The 26,502-nt window shown below is 46.8% G+C and overlaps 1 protein-coding gene across 1 annotated transcript; it reads right to left on the bottom strand.

Annotated features, from left to right (window-relative positions):
* Positions 1 to 1,003: 1,003 nt before the first annotated feature.
* Positions 1,004 to 22,905, bottom strand: LOC116943628 (SWI/SNF-related matrix-associated actin-dependent regulator of chromatin subfamily A member 5). Its single transcript, XM_032956648.2, has 24 exons — positions 22,683 to 22,905; positions 20,360 to 20,455; positions 18,740 to 18,906; positions 18,061 to 18,161; positions 17,446 to 17,546; positions 16,354 to 16,533; positions 15,536 to 15,691; positions 14,432 to 14,563; positions 13,839 to 13,907; positions 13,394 to 13,503; positions 12,691 to 12,917; positions 12,185 to 12,306; positions 10,319 to 10,471; positions 9,718 to 9,850; positions 9,287 to 9,435; positions 8,757 to 8,876; positions 8,104 to 8,214; positions 7,069 to 7,182; positions 6,458 to 6,580; positions 5,852 to 5,984; positions 4,702 to 4,820; positions 3,630 to 3,842; positions 2,955 to 3,065; positions 1,004 to 2,331 (listed from the first exon to the last, which is right to left on the bottom strand). Exons 1-24 carry the CDS (start codon positions 22,731 to 22,733, stop codon positions 2,266 to 2,268), a joined length of 3,057 nt encoding a protein of 1,018 aa, XP_032812539.1. The 5' UTR covers positions 22,734 to 22,905; the 3' UTR covers positions 1,004 to 2,265.
* Positions 22,906 to 26,502: the final 3,597 nt, after the last annotated feature.

The following is a 26,502-nucleotide window of genomic DNA, read 5'->3' as shown; positions in this document are numbered from 1 at the left end:
AGATGGTTAGGATGGTCCTTGAAGGACGTGTCAATAGAGGGACGAAGGAGGTGGGTTATGATGGAGACCGTTAATTGGGCTGTGTTCATTGGGCTGTGTTAATTGGGCTGTGTTTTTACTGTGCAACAATTGCTGGATCTGGCAGAATTTTAATGTTTATTTTGTCTCACCAGGTGGGAAAGATCAGTTTACGAGTCTCATTTAGCAAGAGTGACCTGGGGGGCGAGGTCACCAAAACAACAAAGTACAGCAACAGCGCAAACAGAAATTAAGAGAAAAAAAACACAACCGTGTCACGTGAGAAATCGCAAAACACTGCACGGAAGCACAAACCAATGCCAAATAAACAAACTTTCATACATTTGTAATATAGCAGTTACAAAATTACCGACATTTGATGGCATCAATGGAACGATCTCCCACAGTAAAATATGCCACCCTTCTTAAATTACTTAAATCCCCAATTAAATCTTACACGACCCTTGCAAAATGTTACAGAAGGAATGCAATCATTTAGATTTGGCGGTGTACATTACTCAATAGTTTATATATTTATGTTTCACTCGGTGCGATATTCATGGCAGACCGCAAAAGTTATATTTTAAATGTTTGTGTACATATTTACTATGTGTGTTTACATGTAGGTCGACAACGGCCTTAATGAGTCAAATACTTATACCGGGACAGATGTGTTAAGGGGGGCATAGTGTCATACCTGTCAACCCCTTATCATTGCCTACCTAATTAAAGGGAAATTCAGACATTATTGGTCACCCCATGCCCTTATGAATCTCAACGTTCATCCTACAAAGTCCCATCACAAGGGATAAACACAAAAAAATGTGCCCGTATTGAAACGGCTGTACGCTGGAGGGACCTGAAAACTCAATTTCCCTGTACAAAAATACGGGTAAACCGCAGGGGTTGACAGGTATGTAGTGTCTACATATTTTGAAAACACATAGGAGGGGCTAAACTGACAAAAACACCCAAACAAGCAGAATCTTTTTGAACAAGTTTATTTTAGGAATGGTCAAAAGGCTAAAGTACAAAATAACACAAGCACTCGGTGGGGAGCACCTACACGTACAGTACAACAAACGGGGCTAAGTCTCGTTCACTATAAACATTTCCACTCCGAAATAAAATTAACGAGGGCGCTCTCCCACGCCGACTCATAACGGCGCTGTGGCTACAACGGTTACGACTCCACTGCGGGAGCCCCAAGTGATCCCTCACTTGGACCAATCCGCGTTGGTCATTGGGCTCCAGCGACCACCCCCCCCCCACCCGTGAGGGAATGGCATGCCCCCACTTGTCTGCAAACGATCAGTTGCACAGCCAAATTGCGCAAATTGGCCACAACTGCTTTGCCCACATCTGAGCCAGTAGTTGCATTTCAAGAGCGTGCATGGTCATGGCTAAAGTGTCTGGCCCACTGCCCTTGACAGCAGCAGAGCTGCACCATCCTTCTCATGAGCGCCGTCACCACCACCACCACCACCCTCAACCCTGCGTCAAGATTGTAACCACCAGTCAACGTGTACGTAAAAACGTGCGCGTGAGGAAATACATGGCCATGAATCTCCGAGCCGATCGCTTGCAAGGTGAGCTTGCGAAGAATCCTCTGCGAGACAAGCAAACGGTTACACAACTGCTCGCTCAACCGACTGCACATACAAAAACGACTTGGTTGCATGCAACCAAGTTTCCCAAACTGATCGCTCAGGTGTGAGCAAGCCTTTGTGTGAAATGTAGCAACCGTTACAGAGGCTACCATTCCTCGGGGAATTGAAGGAGTTGGGGTGGTGGGGAGAGTTTGCCGAGTGTAGGAATTCACAAACACTGCTGCTGGTGAATTCAAAATAAAACCCGCATTTACCCTTCCCGGTGCTTTTTTCCTGAAGCTCATTACAAAAACAATAGTCATTGTTAGGGGAAAAACAATCTTCTTGATCTTGACACTCATTGCTTTGCGTGACGTTGAAGATCCTCTGGAGACGTTTTTCTTTCCCCTGTTGTCAACCAGACAGCACGGCATCGGCGCCTCCGGCGCTGCCACTGACGCCGATGTAACTACCGTGTGTTTGGGGAAGACGTGAAATCCTGCACACGCACCTCATCTCACGCCCCCCCCCCCCCCCACTGGCTCTATCCCCCCTACCCTCTCCCTCCACCACCCCCCCCCCCCTTCCTAACCCAACTTCCCCGACTGACTCACGGTGCCGGCGTACATCTCACTGCTCCTGAAAGTCCGTGATTCCATCACAGCTTCATTTTCTTTTTGCGGCCACGGGAATCCGGGGTGTTTTCCGCCTTTCTCTTCTGCGCCTGGAAAAAGATGGGTCACAAAATGAGACCGATGTCAAGGGATGAACAAACCTAGTTTAGAGCTTCACTTACAGATCCTTCTTGAACACTTCTGATCATTTTTGCAGGTCCGCGCTGTGTACTCTGAAAGTCAGTGGTTTAACATTCAAAGGGGAACGGACAGTCCCATGACATGACACCAATAGTACTATCTAGAGAAAATTGTGGGGGAGGGTGGTATAGAAACATTTGAATGTAAAACACTGTCTTATAACATAAACATACAATAGATATTAGTCTTACGCGATGGATTATGGCCCTACTTCAAAGCAGAGCTGCTAAACAACTGAATATTCTCCGTGCACATGTGCTAAAATCAGAGCAAGCTGGCAGAGCGGGGGAGCAGAGGTGGTGTGTCTCCCAGTTTTTCTCAGTTAATCCATAACACCTGGATGTTAAGTCTTGTAACCTGCTGCCACAGCACTTGGACTTAAAATGCTCCGAGCCTGACAAGCGCTGTGATGACATCGCCGGCAGTAGTGAACAGCGGCTACTGTTGCCATATGGGAGCGTGTGGTGCGCACGTGCAGTGCGAGCATGCAGTGTGGTGCCAGCGTGCAAGCTGCACTGCCATTTCGTCTGACCGAGGAGGACTTGGGTCCGCGTCGTTTCCTCTCCGCCTTCTCCTTCTCCTCCAGCTCGGAGTTCTCCTTCTCGATGAGCGAGATCAGCGTGTTGCAGCGCCGCTGCAGCTCCTGCGCCGTAACCGAACACGCTCAGGTGAAGCACGCGGACCGCCAAAACAATGCACTACGGTGGCGACAATTACTAGCTGGGCAACAGATGCTACTGGATGTCCCCGTGTTGAGACTGGTTGCCATCACTGGCCCGGGACTGCCAATATTCAATAGATGAGAAATGTCCCATGCTTGTCCAAGCATGCAGATTATCTTGGCAATGCTGTGGAAGTGAGAGGCAATGGTGCCATTATGACAACGAAAGTTAATTGTACTATGGTGACAAAGTGGTGAGAAATACCATAATGATAATATGAAGCGATAGTGCCAAGGTGATAGAGACCAAGGTACCGTGGCGATACTTAGGGGGAGGTTACAGTACCAAGCAACGTATAGGAGAAGGCGTGGGTAACCATTGCGATAGATGCAAGAGTACTGCGGTGATGCTGGGCGAGAGCCAAGGGTTACTTTGGCAACACCTGAGAAGCCAGTAAGGAGAGGGGGAAGGGCTAACATGGCAACGCTGGTTGGGGAGGGAAGATGTGAGGTTACCATAACGACAACGAAGGATGGAAGCCTCACCATGGCCGTGCGTGACTTGAGGAACCAGTCGAACTTGAACTGCGGTGCGTTGCGGATGCACTGGCGCAGCTCGTCGTAGACGCTCTCACGGTCGAAGCCCATCTTGTGTAGCATGCAGATGAGGAAGCGGTCCTCCTCCTCTGTGTAGTTCTTGCCCTTGTTGGTGCCATACGAGATGCGTAGCTGGTGGAAGGGCGCCTTGTAGCGTGCAATCTGCGGACACAGGCGGCATGGGAAACAGAAGAAATAGACACACGTGTCAATAGCGCCGAGCAGCCATCAATAGGATCTTACTTTCGAATCCAGATTTCAGCCGTCTGTGTTGATAGTTTCAGTCACGCCTGACTGGACGAAATAACCATAACATCAAATTTGGTTCAGCACTTACTTTGGCAAAAATATCAGCTTCGTGATTAAAAAATATTGGTTTGACTGTCTTGTGACGCATATTGCTCTGTGGTAGGGTGGGAGGAATAGTGCTGCCCCCTGTGTGTGGACAAGAAGTAGTTCCGTGATATCCATATTTCTGGATTGTTTTCTAACACAGGGGGTTTTCCACTGCTCTGTGACCGATTCGGATAGATTAATCACCTCATTACATGGCACCGATAATACCATTGGGAAACAAATTATTAGACGAGAAAAATGGTAAATTGATGCATAATTCTACCCATAAAACTTGGCATTCATTACCCACCACACAATGATTTTGCATTTCTAAAAAAAAACACTCGCATTCGTCAAAAAACATTTACCGAAAAGAAAACACACAATTAGCGATGTTTCAAGCATTGGAACATTGGCTATGATCAGAATCAATGCCCATATCGTCACCTATTATACATTAGCATGTACGTTTCCTCTCTAGGGCGGTGTTAATGACGAATGTGTTAAGTTTGTGGTTATTCATGCTTGTTCATCACTGCCAACGCGGTGTCAATTATTATTTTACTACACCATGATTTAGAACGCCGAGACTTGCTTAGTTATGAGAAGTTGTTCGCCGCGGCTCGCGTTGTGTGTGACGGAAGAGGATGACGACGACGACAACGCCGCGTCGGCAGAGCCTCACCTTGGCGTCCAGCGCTTTCTTGATGCCGATCCGGCGCTGAATGCGCGCTTCCCCACGCTCTATCTGCGCCATGATCCTCTCGATGTCCTGCAGCTCGTTGCAGCGATCCCAGAACAACGCTGCCGGCGCCACGGACACAGGCGTGGGGGAGAGGCGGGCGGCCCGTTAGCACGAAACCCGTCACAGGCAAAATTCAGTTCATCTCCCGTGCCAATTGTTATCACGTGGGCAGGTGGGTGCGCTGTTTGCAGAGCGAATGCCGAAACTCAAAGGACGAACAAAAAGGTAACAAGGGGGGCCAAAGGCAAAGAATTGGAGGGAAGGTTAGCAGGTCGAGTCAAAGTCAGTGACAAGGGTTAGTATTCATGGCTGGTTGGCTAGTCGGTCAAGGTCAGTGGAAGGGCAAGTACAACAAGTGACTGATTGATTGCTTATTTGGATAAAGATGGTGTCTGTGACAAGGTTTGTGCTAGGGGCTGCTGAGATGTTTGCTAAGGGCTAGTGTTTGGTGGGCTAGTGTGCTCCAACCTACTCTCCCCACTGCAAAATGCTACCTCTGTTCAGTTGATGACTTCTTGTTTCGGGCAAAGGGTGGTTCCATTCGTTCAAATCCTAGTCAAGGTTAACGGAACCTGTCAACGTCATCCCTCTACAGTGATCTATATTCCGTGTTTATTTTTTCTCACTTTTGCATTCTCCTGCGTCGTTTCACATCGATGTTGATGACGATGCTTCATTCATTCCCCTAGTGTTTTAAGATTGTTTTAGGAGCGTCTTGCCAAGATTTTGTCAGTAGGGGGTAAAGTTGAAGACGTATTTTTTGCCACGATGTTGATGGTAAACAACAATTGTCAACTACTCCTCTGCACTTTTAAATCTAGATTGAAAACTCATGTCTTTACAACTGCTTTTTGCGTTCAGTTTGTTGTCCTTCCCCCGCTCCTCTGATTAGCACGTTCGGCTACGTACGGTGCAAAGGAAGTTCAACATGCATACAGAAAATGGGAACACCCAACAATTAAGTCTGACTAGCCATTGGAACACCCCTATCCAAACATACATCCCCGTAGGCAGTGTGCTCATTAGCAATGACTCTCTGGAAAATATAAATGGAACAGGACGAAAAGTGCCGGGCGTGGTGGGCGCTCACCCGAGTACTCAATGACGTCCTCAGGAGTCTTGCCCTCCACCTCCTGGGCAATGTTGTCGATGTCATCGCGACCCCACTTCTCGTTGGCCTTGATGAACTGGTTGAAATCTCGTTTGCTCCAGTCCGTGAAGCCCTGCCATGACAAAAAGGCCACGACGTGCCGACACAATTTGACTTTTTACAAAGCGTCCAAACGAGGGCGCGCGCATCTCGACGAAGCTGTGCAACTCGCAGATGTGCAATGTGGTCGATTTACAGGAATTTTAAGCCATGCTTACAATCATGATTTACCCGCCAAGCCCCTTTTGTCAATCTACTGCTGGATTAGGGCTTCCCCCACACCAGGGCTGTGAACCTACTGCCTACCATGTAGCCCCACAGCCCGTAGCCATGCTGTGTATGGTGGTCACCCATCCAAGTGCTGTCCAGATTCAAACCTGCTTACATTCCAACATGATTGACAACGACTAGAATGGCAATGATGGTGAATCTGACAATTAAGATGACCAAGATGATGATGATGATATTCGTGGCGATTGCCATGGTATGACGAGGTTAAAGAAGGAACACGATGACTAATGACAACGAGGTTGACGATGTGCTTGCCTGTGTGAGTAGTTTCTCCTTCTCTTCGAGCTCCTCCTCATTGAGCGACTCAGCCGTGTCGATCTTTCCCTGCTCCTCCTTCTGCGTCACCGCGGGGTTGGGCACGTCCGGGTTCCGGGGAACCTGCAGGCACACACACGTGCAAACGCGCGCACGCACACACACACACAATGCACAAGATTCCCCGTGTAGCCTACACACACTGTTGAGGCAAGCTGTGAGCGAGCATCTATTAAGGCCTAAATTATGCATAATCACACTCCCATACAGGCGCGCACACACACACAAACTAATAAACTCTCTCACTCAAATATACATACACCTAAATGTTTGCCCCAGTATACACACTGACATACAAATAGAAAGATCTCCCCGTATAGCCTTTAACAGACGGTTGGGGCAAGTGCTGTTAGTGAGCACCTATGAAGGCCGGCACGGCACAGGAGGGGGTGGGTGTAAAACACCGCGCCCGGCCGCCTTTGTCTTCCCAGTGACAAAGGCGGTATACACGCACGCACACATACACGCGAGCTTGGGGCACCCATTCTCCCCATTGAGTGGGGAGTGTGCCAAACGTCATCTGGAGCCCTGCGGACACACAGGCCTCTCACCTTATAGCCAATGGTCTTCCGGTAGTGCAGGATCTCCTTCTCCAAGAGCTCAAAGAGGCGCGGGGGGAAGAACTGGAAGTCCTGGATGCTGGGCTGCTTGGGCGGGCGCGGTGCCTGCACACAGTAAGGACAAGCGTCGGGGGTTTGATACAGACGCTATGTGCAGCCAAATGTTATCTCTGCACAGAGCAGCGCAGACAGTAGTGGAGTTTAAGAGGGTCTACTACTCTCGAAATGCACAGGGATTTAAATAATGGCACTCAGGCATGGTCTGCATAAGACAGAAAACTGACGATTCATCCCCTCCCTGAAATGGATGAACTTCCAAGATTCTATTCACAAATCGAGTATTTTTATCCCAATACAGTGCATGTAGAATCCACACAATCTACGGTGCTATGAAGCTGCTGTCATATCGAGAGTTGTTTAAATAAAACTGGAAACAATGGTAAATAGTATTCTTACACGAATAATTGTACGCGAGAACCACAAACACAATACATTTTACTAAATGCATCAATATATCTCTCGTGTTTACTTTACAGCAACAGCCTGTGTCCAGACAGCAGACGTGACACACCAAGGTCAGAAGTGAATGGGTTCACTTCTCGAGTGAGCATGTGACAAGACTCACTGGAGTGGCTGAATGAGTGACTGAGTAACAAAGCAAATGAGCAATATCAGCAGGTGGCTTTGGTGGGCGAGTAGGTGGGTGGGTGACGAATGACCGGGTAACTGGGCAAGAGAGCAACCGAGTGACCGGTTTTAGTGAGCGAATGCTTTTTTACATGTGACTTTTACACAGAGCACCATGTACATAAGGGAATTAAATAAATAAATGTCGATGTGATGTGCGTAGACGTTAGCCCACGTAGCCACAGAGCCACCTGACAGCCTCCTCCTCCAGCACGTGCGGGGCAATAAGCCCGCCCGGCCTGCCCTGACCGGTGACTGGGTAGCAAGCGAGCAACAGAGTGGGTGACTGGGCTAGCAAGCGACCAAGTGACTGGGTGGATGGGCGAGCGACGACCCTACCTTGGGGGCCTTTGGCTCCGTCACACGGAGGGCCTCCCGGAAGTAAGCATCCACCGCGTAGTTGGCCTTCCGCTCTCTTTTGGGTGGCTCAATCCACTCAGTCATGTTCAGCTGCAGTGGGGGTGGAGAAACACAAAGCACACTCCATCAAGCAAGCAAGGAATGACCCACAACTGTCACCACCACCACTAAAGCCTGGTCCTATTTGTACTCTGTGTTCCATCTCGTTTGTTCCGACCAAAAATACACATAAATACGCATGTAAAATGATCAATTGTTGCGTGGACAATCAATGTGTTTAATTGTGCACTAAAAGATTATAGGGTGGTGGTCGTGGTAATAATGGTGCTACGGCAGTTGTCAATGGAAATCAGGATCGTGTTGGTGTTATGCTTGTAGCGTTATGGTGATGATTGTGTTATGGAGGTAGTCTTGGTAGTGTTAGTGTGGTGGTCGTGTTGGAGTTGGTCGTGATGGTTGTAATGATGGTGTTATGGTGGTGTTGCTATAGGTTATGGTGGTGGTGTTATGGCGGCTGTAACTGTGGTGTTGGTTGTGGTGATGGTGTTGAGGCTGTGGTGGTTGCAGTGTGTGGTCATAGTGGTGGTTCAGGTTGGCCATGGTGGTGGTTCCTGGTTGGGCAGGGCCATCACCTTCTGCTTGGCCTTGTAGTCCTCCCCCTCGAAGTTGTAGACGCTCGACTCCGTGTCCATGGTGAACGTGCGCAGGGTGTTTTCGCCCAGCTGGGACATCTTCTCGTTCATCTCGGCCGTCTGCCCACACCACCGACAAAGACACATAGAGATAGACATTAGGATGTATAAAAACAGCCACACAGAGGCACACCAAGACACACAGATATTGAAATAAAAGACACGGTTATAAAGATACAATGAGATGGGGAAAGACAGGCAGCCACAGGTATCGTCAATGGGACAAGAAACAGACGGAGATAAATACACCGAGACAGAAATAAACAAAGTCTGCTAGAGTGAGAAACACAGCCATAAATGTGGGACTACCCATCATGGAGACACTTCAAAGGCAGATCAAGGCAACGAAAGGCATTGCAATGCAGGGGAAAGCTCGTCAAAGCAGGACAAGAAAGGGCAAGGCACAATAATACAGGGCAAGGCAGTGGAAGACAACATCTCCGACGCACAGGAAGTGTGCAGGGACGCACCTTCTTAGCCCCGCGCTCGAGGATCACGTCGATGTCCTCGTCGGTGATCTGGCTCTCCTTTGAAGAGAACACCTGCGTAGCTCCGTAGCGAATCATCTGCAGCATCTCATCCTTGCCCAGCTTGTTGGCCACCTGATCCACGAGGCGGCCTGGTCGTGGGGAAGAGGAAGTGGAGTTAAGTGTGGACCAGAGGCCACGTTACAATTGCACTGAAGGAATATTTTAACGGTTAATGGAATTTGTTATTTTAACACTACGAATGTCAATGACTTTGATCCGTCGGCTGTGTAAGACAGGGGCCTCCCCATGCCTCATTGGTCATGGGGGTCACTCATACATACATAACGTCACTAAGTGGTCTGTAAATAACCGCATGCGACTCCGGAGCCGCAGGTTGCCGACCCCTGGGCATGGCCATTACGAGCGCTCACCCTGCTGGATGACAATTGAGTCGAGGCGGAGCTTCATCTCGGCACGTTCCACAATACGGTCCTCCACCGTGCTCTCTGTTATGAAGCGGAACACACGCACCACCTTCTTCTGCCCGATGCGGTGAGCTCGGTCCTGCGGGGTCACGGAAAACACAGGGTCACCAAGGTGGGGAGGGGCACGGTGGCCACCACGGCGAGGGTGGAAAAGTCAATAGACACCACCGCGGCAAATATCCAGAATGCCAGAGCCATGACAGCCACAACGGAGACAATCGTCACAACCGCCACAACTAACAAAAACAGAAAATGATTAAAAACAATACAACTGCAACAATCGTGATAAAAAGACAACTCCCAAAACTATAGTGACCAAACAATTGCAGCAACCGCAAGAACCGCCACAACAAAACAAATGCGACAGACAACTGTTGCAGTTTACCAAAGCATCTACAATCACGACGAAGGCAAAAGCCACAACCCGCCAACAACGGTGACGGCCATAATTAAGCAGATGGCGTTCGCCGACGCCCACACACGCGCGCGACCTCAAACATATAGGTAGGTATACGCGCGTCCCCACAAGCAGTGGAGACAGCCTCACCATGGCCTGCAGGTCGACCTGGGGGTTCCAGTCCGAGTCGTAGAGGATGACCACGTCGGCTGTGGCCAGATTGATGCCCAGGCCCCCAGCTCGCGTCGACAGCATGAACACGAACTTGCTGCTGTCCGGAGCGTTGAAGCTGGCAATCGATACCTGCGCGCAGAGTGCCGCCGCCGCCACCACCACACACAGATGGTGATGTTGTTGTTTCTCTTTTATGTCTAATAATAACAGAGCTCTTTCTTTATATAGGAAAGCCTTATGGAGTCTCAAGATTATTTTTCACGAGGGACCTGACATATTTAGGAAGTGACGAATTCCTTTTTAAGATTTATTCAAGAATGTAATGAACTCGTTTTGCTGTCACTGTAACACGTGTCCTGTCTGAGAAGTGAAATTCAACACGTTAATGCAGCGCTGCAAATGAACGCTTACAATAATGCACAAATCAACAGGACATTGAATGCCAAAACCAAATCAAATAACACGAGCATTATACCGAACATTGCGGGAGTAACTGATAAACTAGCCAAATGTTTGGAAAAACAAAACTCCGAGTCAGATTTGGCATGGTACATAAAATACAGAAATTAATATCGAAGCTAACATTACAAGGTGTGTACAGGATTAACTGCACATGTGGTAAATGTTATGTTGGGCAAACAGGACTAATGATCAGCACGAGACCAAAATAACATTAGAGAAACATTTAAGTATCCCAAAAACAACTGTCAGCAGTAGCAGAACACGCGTGCCCACAAGAACACTCAATTGATTTTGATAATGTTGAAGTTCTGTGCAAAAACTAGCTACTACTGGCCAAGTCTAGTTAGAGAATCTATCGTAACTGAAAGAAATTAAAAAATGTTAACCGTTCGGATAGCTACCGCCTTAGTGCTGCGTGGAAGCGAATCATAAAATAATAAATTATTTCAATAGAGATTACTGTTGGTAGGCTATTTTAATACACACAATAGACGGGAAGGACAAGATCAAAGGGCTCGCATAATGTGCATGCATAATGTACGTTGACTCAGTAATCCCCCCCCACTTGGCGCAAGAGCGCAGAAGCGTGGTCACCACATCTACGCCTCTATATAAGGAACGAAACAGGTGGACTTCTCCACAAATCTGGCTGTTGCCTGATGAAACTGGTTGTAATTACTGGCGAAACATCGTACTCAGATTAAATGTTGTGGCTTGGCTCTCCAACACACCAGTGTGCTGTACTAGTGACGAATTGGCATGTTCTGTTCACGTGACAACCCTTAATAGTTGACTTTTATATATTTACGCGAACGAACCCAAAAAAACCTCTAAGTTCCTATCCTGTTCGTTCCTTAAACGTACAATAATTTTAGAAGTCTGACCGAGTCTCAAGGCTCTTTTTTAAGAAGGCCCTGATATCCTCCCCTCTCCTTCTCCCCACTCCCTCTATTCTCTTACTTAAGTTCTTCCTCCCTCATCTTTCCCTCCCCACATAAAAAGTAAATATATCCCGCTCGCGGTCCCCCACTTTGGTGGGGCAATGAGCCCCATCTCCTCCCTCCTCTAAACCCAGGAGCACAGAGGACGGGACCGATGTCCGCAGAGTTTCTGTACACCCTCCCTGCTTCGCGGTTCATGCTCTGTACCGGGCTCTTATTGAAATACAATTAAAAAAAAAATATATATACTTTTTAAAGGCCCTGGTATATCATAAATTTTGACCACTGACCACGATCCCTTCTAACAACGTGCCTTTTTCAAGGCCACTTGCTTTTCTGAACACTTAATACGATGTCTGTAACGTGCGTATGGCTTTAGTTTGGGTAAAACATGCAAATGGGCATGCGTGTGTGTGCATGTTTGCTGCTGGTCAGTCACCTGTCTGTCCTCGTGCGGCGTCTGGCCATCGAGACGGCAGTACTCGTACCCTCTCCACATGCAGTAGTCCTCCAAAATGTCCATCATGCGCGTCATCTGGCTGAAGATCAACACGCGGGACCCTGCAGAACAAAGATCCCCATGTAACTCAGTACCAAATACGCCTGTCAAATACCTTTGTCAGGACACAATTTTATACGAATCTTTGACCACGCGAGGACTGTTTGCATTGGCTGCGTGCTCACAACTACATGAAAGACAACAGGTGACAAAGCGTACAATATTCCCACGAGTTTTTGAGCTAGTGCAGCCAATATTCTTGCAGTGATGGATTTATATCGCGCATGGGCAATTTCAAAGCGGTAAGCCTCGCGTGGCCCATGGGCCGTAGGTTCCCCGCCACCTGCCCTAACCACTCGCACAGGCCCTGCTCTCCGACCAGACACCACAAGCCCTGCCCGCGCCTCCCAACGACCGAGCAGACTGCCGCACCCCTCCGGACGCACCCTGCTCGTGCAGCTTGGGCAGCAGCTTGTCGAGCACCACCATCTTGCCGCTGTTGATGACGATGTGGGTGTCCGTAGTGTAGGGCGGCCCAGGCTCCGCGCCGTCAAACAGGTACGGGTGGTTGCAGCACTTGCGCAGTTGCATGAGGATGTTGAGCAGGCGCATCTTGTCCATCTTGCCGGCCGAGTTCAGGATGTCAATGTCCTTCATCAGGATCTTTGTGTACCTGTGGAGCAGGAGGGCAAAATGATTGAGGAGAGACATACGGGCGAGAGGATCATGGTGGCAAGGCTACAGGCAATAATAAATGGACACAATGAGTAAATTTATTTTTATAGAGGCAGTGAGGCACAAACAAAAAAGCCATGAACATGGGAAGGGAGATGACAGCACGGATGGAGGTTGGTAGAGGGAAGGGAGTTTCAGAATATTTGGGCAGCACAGGAGAATGAGCAACCTTCCTCTGAGCGATGTTTAACAGGAGGGTTCGACGCAAACGCTTGTTTCCTGGTGTGGAGAGTCCGTGGAAGGGAATAGAGCGAGATGAGAGAGGAGACGTAGGCAGAGGCGGAGTTCATGGAGGATCTTGAAGACGGTGAATAAATCTTGAAATGGACCCAGGATTGTATTGGTAGCCAGTCGAGGCACTGGACTATGGGGGGTGGGTGTGGTCTCATGTTTGCAAGTGGGTGAGGAGTCTACCACTCTCGCTGCATCTTGCTGAGCCCGATGTAGATCTTGCACTCTTTCTTGGGGGGCAGGCTCTTCTCCACGTCCGCCTTGATGCGACGCAGCAAGAATGGTCGCAACACCTGAGGTGCCATAACAGGAGGAAGAGAGAGCAGTGGATTACATCTATGGGAGAGCAGTAGCCTGGCAAAATAAAACTCAACTTTACTCGCCACAGCTAATAATAGTGGTGAGTAACATCCTATTCCGGTTCCGAGTCCCCCTTCCATAGAATTAAGTACAGAGCCAAACTTAATGCGTTGGGGTTCTTTATCAGTCATCATTGACCAGGCTTAGACCATCAATTCAACACACTTGAGAACACAGGTTTAATCACAGGCCACTGAAATCTAAATTCGAAATGAGGACGCAGAGGTGCTAACCCATGGCGATTGTTGAACAGAAGACAGATTCTCACCATGTGCAGACGTTCAACCAGCTGCTGGTCGCCAAAGCAGTTGTTGGTGTCGAACCACGAATCGAAATCCTGTGGGGGATGAAAAACTGTAGTTCACAAAAAACGTATGTATGTGGAACTTTTTTCGCACCGTATGTAGCCAACCATGCTAATCGGAGGTGTGGGGGAAGGACAACAATCTTGCTAATTGGTTGATACATCAAGTATTCCTTTTGACAGACCAACTACAAGCAAAAGGAAGAATAACACTACACAGTGCAAAATGCGTAAAACTATCACAATAGTTTTAATGCTTTTTGCTACAATCTGATGTGACCGCACGCAAGCCTGCATGGCTTTTTTGTGTGTCGTCACTGGTTGAGACCATCAGCTCACTCCACTTCCGGCTTAACGGTCGAAACCTGGATTCAAACACAGGTTCCAAATGGTCCCGGCTCAGTGTCTCTAGCACCGTTACGAGCCGCCGCCGCCGCCTCGGTAAATGTTTAAAAAACTAAAACAGGGCGGTGGTGGGGCAGTTTTTCCAGGGCCTCATTATTGGCCTGTGGGGTTGTCAGAAAGAGGGCAGGCATGTGGGCAGTATGGGGCCTCACATCTGCAGAGTTGAACACGTCGGGCAGCAGGAAGTTGAGCAGGGACCACAGCTCATGCAGGTTGTTCTGCAATGGCGTCCCCGTCAACAGCAGACGATTCGTCGTCTTGAACTCTCGAACGATCTCAGACAGCTGTGGGACAGAAGACAACGAAGGCGGAACGCTTAGAGGTGCCCGGTTGGACAGGAACACTCATCTTGATATCGTGACTGACAGAAACCTGGTTCAACTGTTTCTGCGCTCTCACATTCAATGCTGAATATGGATGTGACAATATAGGTGTTCAAAATGTGATTTCCATAAAAAAAATAATGCTCGCAAGAATAATCAACTTTAATTTATATGTGGAGAAAGGGGTTACTGAATGGACACTCTTGCAGCGGCGATCGATTCTACATGCACAAAGGCCAAAGAAATTGTTTTGCAAAGCAAATCATAATCTCTCATTGTAACAAGTCATCAAATTGGGCAAGTGCGAATGTACTGACTCTAGCCTGGACCCAAGGTAACTTGAATGGGTCTCGGACATAGCTGTGACATTCGCTTCCTTGTAACACGGAGGGTTGCACTGCTCTGCGAGAGATCTGAACTGATACTTTGTGTAATAAAATTACACCGATAGCACAAATGAGATTAAATTGTGGGGAAATATATTATAATATACATATTTTTGCCATTTACAACATCAGCCTACATACCGTCCACGACGCCAACTACCGACCAACATCAAATTTATGTTTCCTTCTCCATTCTCGAATGAGTGCATTCAAGCCGATCCACTGAAGGCTACAACCAAGCTCTGATTGACAACTGGACATCTGTAAATACTGGACATCTGTGAAAAAGAGCTAGATAGCTCATCGGATTCCTCCAGTATTCATAAATACATTTTTTGATTCTGACCAAATGGGTTGGTCGTCAGTGTCCGTCACCAGGTGGCTGTGACTGGGTGGCTGTGATAGAGTGGCCGTGACCGGGTGATGGTCACCGGGTGGCCTTGACCAGTTGGCCGTGACCAGTTGGCCGTAACCGGCTGGCCATCCCCGGGTAGGCGTGACCAGGTGGCCGTGGTCAATAAGCCATGAGCGCGCGCAGGGGCCTCGCCTTGGACTTCTCGTTCTTGATGCGGTGAGCCTCGTCGATGACCAAGTAGCGCCAGTTGAACTTCTTGAAGACGGACTTCTCGCGGATGATCATCTCATACGAGGTGACGCACACGTCCCACTCGCCCGGCATCAGCACATCGCGGATGAACGCCGCCTGCGACAAGCGGGCGTCAGTGTGCATCACAGAACTGTCAGATGCGTAGGGTGCGACTAGATTTTATTATGAGTATATATGTATGTTCTATGTATTTTTCAGATTGATGGAAGTGATATAACCGCACAGGAAGTGATGTCAAGACATGTTAAATTATTATCTAATTTAAATGATCTAAAATTAAAAAAATGTCAAATTGTACATTTTATATGAATGTAATAAAAATGTATGCACATACTTTGTGAAACTCCTATCAATAGCACGTGGTCAACTTTACACATATGGTGGGGGAGTTTATGTGCCGATGGATGTGTTGATGAGTATTTGTGGTATTGGGTTCAGGGAGCAGTGGTACAATTAATGAACTAGTATACGAACTGGGCAACCAGAGTTGAATTGCCAGTCATGGCTAATCAATCCAGGGCCTCCCCTAGGTCGGCTCATGAAGACTTGGTGCCGTGTGTAAACATTGTCTGCATTGGGGATCTTTGTCTTTGTGTGCTTTCTCATGGGCGTGTGTTGATGGTTGCGTACCATGATATGGCTCCATATGGACAGGAGCCTGGGCTGACAGGAGTGCCGACCGGCATTGAGCACGATGGGCGGATGTGCCCATGAGTATTTTGACCAATGGGTGGAACGATGGGCTGGCTGGCGCTTACCCTATGGTCTTTGTCTCCAATGAGGCAGACGGCCCGCAGCGAGGGCACCCATCGCTCGAACTCGGCCATCCAGTTGTGCAGCGTGGACTTGGGCACCAGCACCATGTGGGGGCCTGGGATGTTGCGGTAGTGCTTCATGTAGCCCAGCAGAGAGATCGTCTGCAGTGTCTTTCCCAGACCCTGTTTCGTCATTAACACAACAAAAAAGGTTTCAATGACAAAATAGACAAAATCACAGATATACATTTAAAAGTCATAACCACAAGCTAACTTGTATTAAGCTTGTGTCCTGCACAAGCCCACTTAGTTTACTCAAGATGACAGGACGCAAATATCTTGCCTTTGTTCTCTCATACATGTGTTTCTTTTCCGGTCTCAAATCTACAGCTGAAATTATTAAATCAATAACTCAAATATTGTAACTATTTTTTAATGGTAGATTAATCTGCCCCCCCCCGCCACGACCCTCCAATGTGGGAGCGACCTGCTCAGAGACACTTCGGACGATGTAAGTGACGCCAACAAGACCCGCCCCATAACCTCTCGTCCAGAGACACACGTGGGAAGATAATTGAGACTACTTTCAACTGTTCTTTGTGTTATATTCTTGGTTCTTTCGGTAAAGTCACGTAAAAGGGAAACAGTAAAATAATAAAAATATAAAACAATAAAATTCTCACGACGTTTCGACTGCAACACAAGCAATCATTATCAGGTGTAAAAACCACAAGAAAATTTGAAAAAATTGGCCACTTTTTTCAAATTTTCTTGTTGTGGTTTTCACACCTGATGATGATTGCTTGTGTTGCAGTCGAAACGTCGTGAGAATTTTATTGTTTTATATTTTTATATTTATTATTTTATTGTTTCCCTTCTACGTGACTTTACCGAAAGACCCAAGAATATGAATCCCTGCAGTCACGAAAGCTTTAAATCAAAATTTGTTCTTTGTGTTATCCGATGAGCCGAGTAACCAAACCAATACTCGGTAAATGATTGCTAAAATATTAGAATAGCCCAGCTCCCATCTTAAAACACATGTAAAAACTAGAGGTGGGGGGTGTCGCAGAGGCACTGGTGGAGAGGACCCACCATCTCGTCGGCGAGGATGCCATTGATGCCGTTCTCATACAGGGAGATGAGCCAGTTGAGACCCCTGACCTGGTAATCCCTCATCGTGCCGCACTTCACATCTGTAAGCACACACAAAGACACCTGTCTCACCTTTTCTGATGTTGACACACCCTAAAAGTACTCCTTTTACGTTGAGTTCACCGAGAGAAGGCCTTAGAATTGGTTCAAATAACTGCGACGGATGTTAGCCGTGGTCAGGAATCTAACTCGGACCGCCGGGTTCGTAACATAGTGCACGAACCTCTATGCCACCTTGCCCTATTCATGCGTGCACACACAAAGTGGTGAGAGGTAAACATTGTGAGCTGGGTTCGGGTGGCACAAAGGTGGGGGAGCCAAAGGCTTTGAAATTTTACAAGTGGCAATCAAGTGATGATTAAGCATTTATCACACGTGACATGACAAACCGCATGACACTAACGTTAAGTTAAATTGCGGTGGCGTGAACGCGTTTTCACGTAAGGTACCAAGCGCTCAATTCACGCAAGTTAAAAAATGTAGTGTGAACCCACCCTTACATTTCGGGGCTATACCAAGCGACCAAGGGAGCCACATGGCGGCGAGGGAACTTACAGGAAGGGGACTCTTCGAAGCGGAGGAGAGCATTGGCGCTCTTCCGACTCTCGGAGAGCAGCTCCTCATCTTCCTCCTGCTCCGTGCGTCGGTGGCGGTAGCTGCAGAGGGGGGGAGGTGGGGCAAAAGGGCAGTAAAGAAATCAGTGTCACCACGCCACTCTTTCAGTCGCCAACTGTAGGAAGATGTAGCACAAGCTGACAAGGCCCGAGATCTTGGGTTCGAATCCGGGTTTCAATCCCATCACTCACATCCCAGTAATATCCAGCCACATTCGAACCAATGCAGAGCACTCAACACCGCACACACACATCCACACTCTATCACGACACACGCAAACTCCATTTATGCAAACACACCGCTAAAAGCGCACCCCCCACACCTCCAAAAACACAAGCACACCCCTCCACGACACAAGTACAACTACATAAGCACATACCACTACACAAGCACACCATGATGCAAACACAGCACTACACAATCAAACCCCATCACTGCATATCACACCGCTATGTGTATACTCCTCCAACTAAAAGCAAACAAACACAACCCTCCGCCGCTACACGCTCATCAAACCCTCCCCATGGCACGGTTTCCTCTTTCGTGAAAACTCCAATTGGGCCACAGAGGGCGGCTCGACGAAACCCCTGTGGTGGGTGTGGGAGGCGAGCGAACTCACTCGCCGACCGACAGCAGGCTCTGCTTCTCGTCAGTCTTGACGCGCGGCCGCCCAGGCTTGAGCTTGAGCGGCGACGTGGGCGTCTTCTGCGCCGCCGGCTGGATGAAGTGGGCGAAGAGCTCCGTCTGCTGAAGGAGGTACTCGAAGCGGTTCGAGCGATCCGTTTTCTGCGGCAGGTCAGCCCACGGGCGGGAAGGATGGGAAAAAAATTAATTGGCTCAAGGTTACCACATAGGGTTTCACCAGCACTCGCAATCCAAGCGGAGCCATCTGGGTGAGGACGGGTGATGAGCATACCATCTCTCAAGGTTTTGCCATGCACTACTGGGTTAAAGAAAATGTAGTGCAGGTTAATGAAGGAAGGAAGAGAAGGGCCATCACCGATTCAGATTTCACTTGGCACGGCTGTGAGCCGAGGCTGGGGATTGAACTCGGGTAAGGTTAGTAGTGCTACACACTAACCACTGCGCAATCGACAAGAGTTTCATAATGAATGCCTAAATATTGTTTTGGAGTTGCAGTGGAGTTGCTGCAATAATACAAATGAATTATCAAGAATATGAATGGGTCTCTACTTTGGCTCTGCCTATCAACAGACATCTCTATTGATATGTAACCTATGTTTCTATGCTACATCTATGTCCTGTTTTGTTGAGGCGAAAATCACAGCTTGCAAAACCAAAATGGTAACAATTCATCTTAGGAAATCAGGAGCTGTGGTTTGCCGAGCATCACACAAATCAATGTTCGTGCTGCATGAAGCCCAGGAACGACACCCTTCTAATTTAACACGCATCATTTACGTGATTAATGAGAGCGCCGATGCTAAAGCGTGCTTCATTTACATGAGCCATTACATTATCCCTGTTGATGTTAGCATCCTCGTCGGTGCTGCGATTGTACGTATTTTGCGTTTCAAACACGTTAAACATTGCTGGGTGAAAACTCAATACATATCAGTTAACTTTTTTATATTATTAGTTATTTGGATAATCGGACTAGAAGGCTGGTCTAAATTACATTACATGAAGCAACGAATTGAACGCAGGTGGCAGAGTTCATAGGAAAGAGCATTAATAACTGTACACCGCTCCATTCGAGTAATTATGTATGCAAATGTTTTCTTGCCCTCTCAATCTATGCATCAAAATGTGCCCGTAAAAAGTAATTTTTGTTTCATGCAAATTTCCTGCAAAGTCTCCCTTGAGGTTGAGGATGGAAGTATTTGATAAGTACAAATGCGCATACAAACTTGAGGTGTACGTATTCACCCCTACCCAACCTCAGAAATTCAATGGAATGTCACAAATCCGGCTCATAATTCAATTCCGTAATAAAATATATTTTTGAACAGTGGCAAGAGTCAAAGAAATCATTCCATATAACATTTACAAATGCGTTCAACTCGGCCGTGTCACCCTTCACAGTGCTAATGAGACATCAAATGAGACCAAAAAAACGAAGATGCACGCTAGCCGGTACAAACATGAAAAAAAAACATCGACTTAATAATATAATCGTAACATATCATCTTATAACAGAATGTGGGTAGGATGAATCGTTAAATGCCAAAAGAAAACTCATTCATGTTTCCTTCCATTCCACTCATTCAGTACGCACCATCTTGTTCTCATACTCTGGGTCTGGTGCTTTGGTCTCGGGCTTCGGGACGGCATTTCTTGACGGGGAATTTGGCGAGAACGATGGATCATTCACCTGAGGGGATGTACAGCAGTCGCGTTGAGGTTACACAAAACAACAACAAAAGACACCTGCACGCCGACCGGGAGGCTCACGCACTCGCAGCCGTGAATTAAACAAAAAATACTAGCTAGACAAAACTCATACGTCCACGGTCGCATCACTGAATGCTAATTTGTACTTTCATTTGACACATAGGTTTTTAGAGTCAACGTGACGATTCATAATTGATTTCTGGGTTAGGCTATGTAAATATGTGGATACGTTTGTGTTATAAGACCCGCCATGACCCAACACGGCCACAGAAAATTAAGCAGGGTTGAACCTGGATTCTGCTTGGATGGGCAATCACCATCGGGCTGTGGTGCGCTATGGTGGGCAAAAAATGGCAGGATGGCAAACACATTTTTTGTACCTGTAAAATACTTCTACGTTTTCATGTCTATGATCCCGACCTTCATCAACCAACACTAACTAACTAAACAGTAAAATAATCCCCATGACCAACGCAGGCATATGGAGGCTCTAATTCAGCAGTACCGGTAGATTGAAGAAAAAAAAGGCCGACACATATATACGTGCAATACTTTAACCAGATTAGAAGCCAATTATTATATATGTATCTTCTAAACACCATAGTTACACACCTGTTGGCAATTTCTGTATCGACTGTTAGTGTCAGATAATTAGCAAATTTAGTAAATTGATTTGTACACCGGCATATAATGTCCTGTTAGCGGTACAAAGATAACACGCACACACAATGGACCTTCTTTAGGTTATAAGGGATACTGAATAATCTCATTCATGCCTAATAAATAATTTAGTTTGTAAGAAAGTTTTTTTTTATGAATGTACGTGATTTTATACGTACTTACGGAAAAATCACCCACAAAGCGTCCAATCTCGTCAGATGTCAGAAGCTAAGCAGTAATTTGATCGTACTTTAATGGTCGACCACTAAGCGTAGCGGGCTGCTATGTTGTGAGCAAGCAGGCAGTGCAGCTAAAAACCTACAATTGCAAAGTACTATGCTTCTAAGTCGATGCACACCGCCTTCATCAACCAGTACTGACAAGTAATATAAAGTGTCTGGTCAAATAACCCGCACGAGTGGGTGGACACGCAGGGTGTGGGGCGGCCCTCGACCTGCAGAAAATGTAACCGTTAACATCAATGTATTCCGGTTGATTTGGTCATAAAGCTCCGATACAGAACCCTCACTCCTGCAAAAAGAGTTTTGAGATGAATCGAGACGTTCCGGAAGAATAACACTGCGACTATTAACCGGGCCAAATGGCAATGACAACGCCAATTTTAACATCGGTCGAGCGGCTTCAGCATCAAGGAGGAACCTTCAACACGATTCACTAATCGACATTAACAGCGGCACGTCACTTAAAATGTATAATGTAAGGTTGGCCAGATAGTTCAGTGCCTGTCAAGACAGCGGAGCCGGCAAGAATAAACACATGGGTTTTAATCTAGGGTTCCTCCGCTCAACCATGATTACACCGTGTTCTCTCAAGTATTGCGAGTCGCCGGCTTTTCCCTTGACTGTTTACATTCCAGATCAGAAGACGAAACGTTAAGGTTTGATGGCCATGTCACACCTCCATACCGCAATGCAAGTACTGTAACAAGGGCGCACATCGTTGCAAACCTCGGCGTCAATGGGACACTATTACGCAGTATTGTTTAAAAAAAAACAGATAAGAACAAACGTCTAGATCGGCGTAAATCAAACGAAGTGGCAACACAAATATTCCAGGGGCCGCCTTCTGCTTTCTACATACGTTAATCTCATAACAGAATGAGGCCGACATGTAACAAATTGAACAAACGAAACAATAATTTAATGTAGGGAGGGGAGGGGGATCATATCACGATCCTGCGATGTAATAATAACCCAGGTCGACGTCCTACCCAGACGCGTTCCAATCATTGGCTGCCACTCCACGACTATTCATTCCCATCTTGAGCACATATACTGCGTTATTATAAAATCACGCTACGGAGAACTGAAGAATACAAACTAAACAACGACACTCATTTAAAAGTTAATCATTATAATGACGCCACCGCGTGCTGCGGCCTACCGCTATCCGAAAAGCCTCGGCCTCGCATGGCCGGCCCACCCGGGGAGAGCGCAGAGAGGCCCGCGAGGAGGCGGCGCGGCGCGGCCGATGTCTCTCTGCGACTCGGGGTTAACAACAATAACAAAGTTGCCATTTTCCCTCACCTCGCTTTGACGGCGCTCGGCCTCCGCCGCGCTCTTCTCGTCCTCGGACATGACCGGGGCGAAGCAAGATTGTTTATTAAAATGGAAAATTTAACAAACTCGCTACTTTCTTTACTTGTAACAATGCGCGCCAAACCGGGGCCGCGCTTGCCTCTAAAAGCCTACAGCGCTTCGACGCGCTGCCGGTCGGCGATTGGTCGGGAGCGAACCCGTGGTGCGACGACACTCGCGTTTGATTGGATGCCGCGCGCAAACGTGGGAGGGAATATAAAAGGGATCCGCGCGCGATGAATGGAGCGGTGGGCGGGCTTCCGCCCACTGAGATCCGCCTCCACGAGATCACGCGAGAATACGCGGCATCTTAAGAGAGCGATGAATGCGAGATATCGCGAGATTTGCACGCCGGGTGGACACACGTGGTTTCAGTTTCAGTTTAATTTATTTGGTATAGCCCTGTGAGTCATTCGGCTCTTGAATCGGGTGCAACCGCAACAAACAAAAAACATGAACAAGAAAACATCTTAAAGTGATTATGTGACTGTGCAAACAGAAAATCCAGGGGAAAAAAAAACATCAAAATATTCCTGAAATAGCACCGTACACCAACGCTGTGTGCAAAAATCCCAGTGGGATGCAAGTCAAACAACAACAACCACAAGACAACTTAGATTAATATCAACTTAGATTAAGGCCATCAGTCTAACTCCGTACTACAACAAAAAAACATGGCCAAACCAAAACACTTTTCGAAATCACCAAAAATAAAGCCATAAAAGCAATGTAACAGTGATCATAGGAACTGTGACCTAATTTTCACAATGAACGACAAACAACATAGAACACCAAACCCTAGAGCAGGGGTGGGCAAATTTTTTGACTCGCGGGCCACAATGGGTTCTCAAATTTGACACAGGGGCCGGGCCAGGAACAGATGGATGGAGTGTTTGTGTAAACTAATCTAAATGACATGTAAAAATCATTACATGAAAGGATTTGGCCTTTAACAGATTTCATAGTTTATTTTCATTTATTTGGTATAGTCCTGTGAGCCATTCGGCTCTTGAATCGGGAAGTCGGGAGATTTACAGAGATGTAATCATAGAAGGCTGTACGCATCTGTTTGGAGATGCACCAGGAGGAGGCATGCTTATTATTTTAACTGGGCTATTATATACGTGTGTATTATGGTAACGATTGATAACAAGCGTTGATAATCATGGAAGTGTGTACAGATGATGTGGGTGTTGTATATTATAATTTATGATGACTGTGATCATGATGGTGGTCGTGGTCATTACCAGCAGCAGCAGCGATGATGCTGTGATATTCCTTATGGATAGTGGAGCTGATTATGATGACGGATAGTGGACAGATGGACCCGTCCTTCTAAATAAACTGCCAAATCTCCGCCCTTGGCGCTAACGTATTTTAAATAAATAAACGCACCGTTAAAAAATAACTAAATAAATACAAGCCGCCACTTCTTACAAATGTTTCTTGCCGTTGCTTTTCACACCTGATGATGACCGTTTGCGTTATGGTCGAAACGTCGTGATAATTTTTATTGTTTTATATATATTTTATTATTGTATTGTTTCCCTTCAACGTGACTTTACCGAAAGAGCTAAGAATATGAATTACTGCAGTCACGAAAGCTTTAAATCAAAATTTAATATATTCAAGTTAAAAATTCACCGCATAAAACCGCTACAGCGGCAGATCATGGCTGAGGAATGATGCAACATATAAATCTAAGACCTTTTTGAAACTTGGGTGGGTGCAAAGCAAAATTATTGCGAGTGTAAAGATTTCAATTTTGCCCATCTCCTGCACCTATTCCGAATAAGCGAAGCATATTTCAGTTTCTGTCAGTGGAATATGGCTGGATTTTGAAATCTATCTCAAATGTTTGTCTTTTTGAGTGACGTTTCCCCTCAACTAAGTAATACTTAACTGTATGAGCCCATTTGACGTGACTGTTCATTGGCACAATGCACTAGTACTGCAATACCTTTCGTGAGGAAAAAACGTATACAGTACAGGTATATATCCACGTACAAAATGTGTTCTTTTTTAATGTAATTAAGTTAAATGTAAAATGAGGGTAAATTGTGGGGGGAAATTGCACATTGTACGGACCGTTCATTTTACGATTCCGTTAATTATTGAATAACGTCAGCAGTTTTATTCAACATACATACATTTTCACTGCTGGATGGCAACTTACCTGAGATTCTTAAGTTCATGGGAGATACAAATCACGCGTATAAAAGATGTTTCAAGTTTTTCAAGTTTCATTTATTAGGTATAGCCCTGTGAGCCATGCGGCTCTTAAGTCGGGTGCAACCGCAACAAACAAAATTTGAACACAGAACATCTTAAAGCGACAACGCGTAACAGAAACATTCTGGAATAAACCAGCAAATATTCCACACAAAAAAACGTATTAAAACGCTGTGTGTTAAAATCAATGTGGTGCAAGCCAACAACAACAACCATAAGACAATTTAGATTAACCATATGTTTTCGAATCACCAAAATAAAGCTGTAAAAACAATGTAACAACAGTAATCATAGGAACTGTGAATTTAAATTTAATAATAAACGATATACATAATACGTACGACAAAACCTGCAGCCATAGCTGGCAGCACGACACTCCCAGTGTATGATGTGTGAGTGAGTCAGCAGCAGAGTGAGTGAGTGCATGATGTGCGAGTCAGCGTATGAAGAGTGAGTTAGTGAATGATGTGTGAGCGAGTGTATGATGTGTGAGCGAGTCAGTGGCAGTGTGAGTGAGTGTATGATGTGCGAGTCAGCGTATGATGTGTTAGTCAGCGCATGATGAGTGAGTCAGTGTATGATGTGCGAGTGAGCCAGCAAACAATGAGTGAACCTGTGTATGATGAGTGAATGGGTCAGTGGTTGTGCGAATGTATGATGTGTGAGTGAGTAAGCGCATGATGAGCGAGTCAGTGCATAATGTGTGAGTGAGTCAGTGCATGGTGTGAGTGAGTCAGTGTATGATGTTTGAGTGAGTCAGTGTATGATGTGTGAGTGAGTCAGTGCATGGTGTGAGTGAGTCAGTGTATGATGTGTGAGTGAGTCAGTGTATGATGTGTGAGTGAGTCAGTGCATGGTGTGAGTGAGTCAGTGTATGATGTGTGAGTGAGTCAGTGTATGATGTGTGAGTGAATCAGTGCATGGTGTGAGTGAGTCAGTGTATGATGTGTGAGTGAGTCAGTGCATGGTGTGAGTGAGTCAGTGTATGATGTGTGAGTGAGTCAGTGTCTGATGTGTGAGTTAGTCAGTGCATGGTGTGAGTGAGTCAGTGTATGATGTGTGAGTGAGTCCGTGTATGATGTGTGAGTGAGTCAGTGCATGGTGTGTGAGTGAGTCAGTGTATGATGTGTGAGTGAGTCAGTGCATGGTGTGAGTGAGTCAGTGCATGGTGTGAGTGAGTCAGTGTATGATGTGTGAGTGAGTCAGTGCATGGTGTGAGTGAGTCAGTGCATGGTGTGAGTGAGTCAGTGCATGGTGTGAGTGAGTCAGTGTATGATGTGTGAGTGAGTCAGTGCATGGTGTGAGTGAGTCAGTGCATGGTGTGAGTAAGTCAGTGCATGGTGTGAGTGAGTCAGTGTATGATGTGTGAGTGAGTCAGTGCATGGTGTGAGTGAGTCAGTGCATGGTGTGAGTGAGTCAGTGCATGGTGTGAGTGAGTCAGTGTATGGTGTGAGTGAGTCAGTGCATGGTGTGAGTGAGTCAGTGCATGGTGTGAGTGAGTCAGTGTATGATGTGTGAGTGAGTCAGTGTCTGATGT

Source organism: Petromyzon marinus, chromosome 18 (assembly GCF_048934315.1).
Source record: "Petromyzon marinus isolate PM22_M1 ecotype Great Lakes invasive population chromosome 18, UKy_Petmar_22M1.pri1.0, whole genome shotgun sequence".
Classification (NCBI taxonomy): domain Eukaryota; kingdom Metazoa; phylum Chordata; class Hyperoartia; order Petromyzontiformes; family Petromyzontidae; genus Petromyzon; species Petromyzon marinus.
Note: the sequence above shows the minus strand (reverse complement) of the source record. Positions and strands in the feature narration are given on the sequence as shown.